Source organism: Phaseolus vulgaris, chromosome 8, assembly GCF_051622355.1.
Source record: "Phaseolus vulgaris cultivar YP4 chromosome 8, ASM5162235v1, whole genome shotgun sequence".
In the NCBI taxonomy this organism is placed as follows: Eukaryota; Viridiplantae; Streptophyta; class Magnoliopsida; order Fabales; family Fabaceae; genus Phaseolus; species Phaseolus vulgaris.
The window spans coordinates 56573883-56579915 of record NC_143505.1 but is presented as its reverse complement, the minus strand read 5'-3'; the positions used below and the strand labels follow the sequence as shown (position 1 = coordinate 56579915).

At 34.1% G+C, this 6033-nt stretch overlaps 1 protein-coding gene across 1 annotated transcript; it reads right to left on the bottom strand.

Moving 5' to 3' along the window:
* Positions 1-648: 648 nt before the first annotated feature.
* LOC137827257 (Haloacid dehalogenase-like hydrolase (HAD) superfamily protein) lies at positions 649-5092 on the bottom strand. Its single transcript, XM_068633530.1, has 6 exons — positions 4335-5092; positions 2913-3041; positions 2709-2829; positions 2539-2620; positions 1190-1343; positions 649-1075 (listed from the first exon to the last, which is right to left on the bottom strand). The coding sequence occupies exons 1-6, from the start codon at positions 4623-4625 to the stop codon at positions 941-943; spliced, it is 912 nt and encodes a 303-aa protein (XP_068489631.1). The 5' UTR covers positions 4626-5092; the 3' UTR covers positions 649-940.
* Between the last annotated feature and the right edge of the window lie 941 nt (positions 5093-6033).

Genomic DNA, 6033 nt, shown 5'->3' with positions numbered 1-6033 from the left:
CAATATATCAATTTCACTAACGGTCAAATATTCAAAGTTTCCAACATAGTCATCTGGTTGAATCCATCCTAAGTTCTAATTATCTGAATAGTGAGTTCACTGTAGAAAACATTCATAGTTATCCTTATACGCAACTTCAAACTATATTGCTCCCAACGACCTAGTCGTAAGTTAAAATACTATAATTTTTCATACCAGTTAAGAAAAAACAGACAACAACTCCAAGTTGGCACGCAATGTGGAGGCAGAATTAAAATTGTTCTCTTCATTCAGAGGCCAATAATACCTACCTCACACCAAAAAGTTTGTCCCAATTCAACCCGAGAAAAAATCCCACGCTTGTTAATGTGCCATTACATTATGACTGAGAGCGACCTAAAAATGTAAGCTGAGTTATCAAGCATACTACTAGCTCCAGCCGTTGAATTTCTCAAATAACATAAATTATGCTAACGACCAACACCGTATCATCAGTGCTAAAAGTTTAACAGTAATAGTAACAACTGTCCCCTCCCTGAAGCCTTATTGCCCTCGTTATAGCAATTGACCCTAAATAAGGAAAATAAGAAAGCACGTCATTTAAGAAGTTAGTTAGCTTTGATTTATTTTACATGCTTCACCAACAGTGGTCATAACAAACTTGCAACGTAACGAATGTTTAAGCTGATAATTATTGATAATAATTATACAACGGACTAACAAGATACTTTCCAACAGACTGCAAGCCTATAAACAAGAATCAGAATTCTGGCAATCTACATTCACAAGTGGTGACTGATTTGACTTCAAGAAGCAGCATTTGAAACCTTTTGAGTGATCCCAAAACAAATTGATGCTATACAAAAATTCTATTTCAACCAATCAGCAACTGCCCTTCCAGCAAAATAACTAGAATTTTCAGCAAAAAAAACAGAGAACTTAATGGCAAACTAGTTTAATCCTACAAAGTCCAACTAGAAGCCGGAATCCCTTGTTTCTGGAACCAATCAGGCATGTGGAACTTTTCATAGAGCAAAGGTCTTACATCATTCAGCTCAGAAAGTTGCTTGAGAAGGGGGAGAATGACATCTAGAAGCTGTTACACGTCAAAAAACAGTAAATGGTCAGCAATTCATCAAAAAATTATGACTGATTTTTTTATTTATTTTGGTACTGATGGCTTTAATTTTCAATAGAAAATATCTTTCACCTGGGTGTCATGAGGTTGCCCAGCGGAAAAAGGAATGCATGGAATTCCATTCACTGGTTGCAATACAAAGCTGAAGGGATTATTGTCTACAATTACAATGCGGCAAAGATCCTTTGAAATGCAGGTGAGATCTTTGACATGTTCCCGATATTCCCTGCAAGCAACCAGCATTTATAAGAAAGCTTATACAAATTTATCCAGTGGACTCTGAACTTAAGACTTGAAGACATAGCCCCAAAATAACTCAAATAAGTTTTAAACTACAGAAATGATTCTGATTATAAAAAATGCAAATCCAATATTCAACTGTGACCTTGAGTATGCAGGACAGAGTCTAGAACTAAGAAATGGAAGAACAGAGAAAACTAAGCCCATGCATTACGATAGGAGGAGAGAGTTCAACTTGGGGTGACAGCTCTCGCTATACCAAAAATGAAAACATATACAAACCAGCTAGGCCAATTTGGATAAACATCCCAACACATACTCGCTGGAAAAAAAAATAAAAAATCAATTTTCATGTCTTTGCATAAAAATCAAGTATGCACTTCAATTTATGAAGAAATTTGATTAAATGGCTTATGAAAAAAATGTCAAGGTGCATAATTGATTTTTAACATATGAGAAGCTTGATCATTTAACCTGCTTGATTTATTTGATTCTACTCTCACTACGTGCTTATTCAAAAAAAAATCCACACTGGCTCTAGACACTTTTGTGCATCTCACCCATATTTATCTCTAATGAGTTTTGTAAAACTGACAAAAGAATCAAGACATTTAGCAAGAAAGTCCAAAGCACATAATACCTAAAAACTTAGAAGATAATATAAAAGCCATCCAGATTTTTTTTGGGGGGAAAAGGCTCTTACTGAATAAACCAATTCTTCTAGACCTGTAAGCACTATGATTTTTGAATTTGAAGATCCCAAACATCCATATATGTGTGTCTGTAGCACATATATAGATGATAGAAAAATAACATAAACATTTAGTTAAAAACAAAAATTTAAAAATAAGTAAATAGATAATTGCAGCACGGTTCTTTTATAACAGCACAAAACCTTCATACTGTTATAAAGTAAACTGCAGTTAAATTTAGCAAAGGCACATTTGGTCCAATAGAGTCGAGCATTAATAAAATATGAAGGCAACAAATTGCATCAAATATCAGTGCCTGTGTTTGTTTAATCAGTTTTGTTAAGATTCAATGACTGACCCTCAAATTAAAGATTAAATAGATTATAATATTAACTCACATGTAGTTGGCTGCCTACCAACAATCAAAATAGAAAGATTAATTACATAAAAAACAGAATACTGGATCGGAAACAAGACAGATGCACTCACGTGCTAATTGTTGAGGGCCGATAAAGCCGTAGACTGAATCGATTTTCCGCATCTATTCTGTCAACAAGGGGTCTAGCATAGCCTGTGAGAATTGATAGGCATATACATTAAACATAATTCCCAGAAGATGAATATGGACAAATGTAGCAGCTTAGTATTTTGAGACAAACCTTCAAGACCAGCAGTAAACAGCACCAAGTTGGCAAATTCACTCAGTTTCTTTAAGAATTCCTTCAACCCAGGGCGTTCAAATACTGTAACATAATTGATTTTTGGTTTTCCCTCTCCTTCCTTGAAAACCCAACATGCCCAAGTGAGTGTACAATATTCTACGTATTGCCAACTAATCAGATGCAAATTACAAAGTAACTTACCTTGTCTATCGATACACATTCCAGCTCAAACCAGTTCAAACCACCTTCGATTGCTTGAGTCCGTAGAGCAGCTGGCAAACTTGATGTCTCGTATGCACATACCAGTGTTTCATCCAAGTCCAGCACCACCTACAAGTACGCATGTAAGATCAAGTCTACATTAGAAACAGGAAATTAAGAAAAAAATAGTAACAATATTCAAGGAGAAGAGGAAGTAACAGAAGAAAACAACATAGAAAATGACATCATCAGTATTCTTCATCAAAAGAATGCACCCATATACCACTTTTCCTTTTCTTCTTTCTGACTAGTAAAAGATGTTACAATCCTGCATGTTATTCCTTTCTGTTCAGAAATTTGATTCCTTCACATGTTTAAAATAAAAAATATCATGCACCTTATATTTGACATGGCACTCTCTGACTTCAACCACAAACTGAGGAAGTACATAGTAGCACGAGTTGCATGCCAAATTTGGCATTTGCAAGTTTTAGCAAAGCGTGCATGAAAAGACCAGGAAATTAAAACTATAAACAACACAGTGAGAGAAGCTACACATTAAACATCGATGAGGAATTTTAAAAACACCACCATTTCTTACAAGCAAACTCAGGAACATGCAGCACACAGCAACATAAGACCAAAATTTAAAAAAAAAACATCAAGATGAACTGCATATGTTGTGACAAACAAGGGTGACTCAACTCTGTGAAGCAAGCAACAGAAATCAGTACACAACCAAACCCCAGAGCACTAGCTGCTACAATCATGTACCAAATGTCCCCAAATATAAGAAAGCCACTTCTAATGTTCTATCCTCTGTTTTGGATGCTTCCAAAACCCTTTAAGAGCAGAGAAGCCAACCATTTTCCACTTTGAGAAAGTCAACAAGACCATCACAATATGCATGCATGCCTTTGTAAAACTAAAACCAGAACACCTATCTATCCATGTTTGAACAAAATCCAAACACAAAAACTAGATACCAGGACTCTAAAAAAATTAAAACAAAAAACAAAAAAGAAGTACAAAAACAAGAAGACAACAAGCAAACGAAGCTGCAGGAACAAACGAAGTTTCAAGTATAAACAAAAGACAAAGCAAAACATCTTCATCCGCAAAACACAGATTCACACGCTCAGTTATCTTTCTATACCACAAGTATTCCTATTCACCTCCTTACATATACACATCTTTTAGCATCCTCCTCAAACCCTACTCAGATCATAGCCAAAGTCAGAAACAAGGTTTTTCAAAAATCCATAACAAGAAACAACAACTCCAGATATTATATATATTAAACACGAGAGGAATTAACACTTAGTCCTCCAGCATCTTTGTTTTCACTTCCGTTAAATATCATAAAACAGAAAAAGAGCGAAAAGAGTAATAAAACAAACAAAAAACGGAATAGTAAAATACCGTGAGTTTCTGGATGGGACGATCGGCGGGGGAATAATCAAGGGCTGTGATTTCAAGAGCAGACGGAGGAGGTGAATCGTGTTCGGCAAGCTCAACAGAGGGAAGAGGCTTGAAGGAAGAGGAAGATGGAGAGGAGGAAGAGGAAGAAGAGAAAGAGAGTAGAGGATAGTGACCTAAGGCTCTTATAATCTGAAAGAAGATCTGAAAGAAGAAGGCCAACCAACTCAACAGTGCCCTCCACACTTGCTGAGTCCTCGGCGAGTACACCTCCGCCTGAGTCAACTCGCCCATATCCAATCCAATAGACAGATAATACCCTAACCCAACCAACCCAACCCAAACAATTTATAAATCGCTTCTTCTGCTTTAAATTGCGTTTGTGCCGTGCTTCGTACGGGGTTTTATTCAGATTCTCTCTCTCTCTCTCATGCGTCTGATTTTCAGAGAGATGTGGTCACGGTGGTGCTTCGACGAGGTCTAGAGAGAGAGAGAGAAGGGGGAACGATACAAAAGAGAAAGGAGGGGAAAAGCCAACGCAGAATACCTCACGCGCTGCGGTTGCGCGTGAAGCCCTGGTGGCGCGTTACTCACGAATGGCTTCTAGGTTTCTCTATTATTTAAGAATTTTGGATTTTCGGATATTTTGCATTTTTTCCGCTCGTTGGAAATTGACTGGCTCACGTTAATACGACTCACTCAAAAACCAAAATCGCTTTCTTTATATTAAGTCCACTTAAAATCATTTTAGTCTTTATCATTTTCTCAACCGCGTCTTTCTAATCTCTTCAATCTAAAATTATCGCATATATTCCTTTTTTTATACTTTTTATTTTTTCTTATATTTTAATTTTAGTATAATAAGAAAAAATTAAGTAAAACATCATTATTTAATTGAAATAGTTTTCTATTATTTGTGCGACATTCATATATTTAAAAAAAGTAGATATAAGATTATGCGCGAGTACATATTAAATATATATAAATACTTAACTAATATACAATAGATATAAAAGAATGTGCATATATATAAACGATTAAGAGTAGTAATATTAACGAATCTGTTACATTTAAAAGTCTATATAGAATTCAGTTAAAGAAATTTAAATATTCATGTTATCCTATTTATATTTAAATAGTCATTAATTTATAAAAGTGATCTAAATTATATATTTACATGTATAATAAATGTAATTAATTTATTCATATAATTATCTTACTAGGCATTAAAACTTAATCAAAGCAAAATTTAAGATATGAGACATAATGAATCTAAGCATAATAGAAACAACTCTTGTTTAATGACAAACCATCAAATGTTATTTTTTTATTTTTATCAGCAATACCATCAAAAAAAAGTTATAACAAATAAGATTTGTATTATTTAAGAAACTGTTCTAAGAAATTACAAAAGTTAAAGAAGTCTCATTTTACTTATAGGATACCTCATTTAAAAACTGAAATATATCACTAATGATCTTGTGTAACATAAATTCATCTATTAAACTTTAATCTTGCAAAAAAAAAATCCCTAACAAAAAGGTAAATAATTTAAAGATTTGAAAGAAGAGAAAAACATATTTTAATTAAAATTATAATTGATCAAAATTTATCCCACTCACTCATCGTTTAACTAACAATCTTATGTTGAGAGGATGATGAAAAACAGTTTTAAAAGTATAACAAAATCAAAAATAATTTA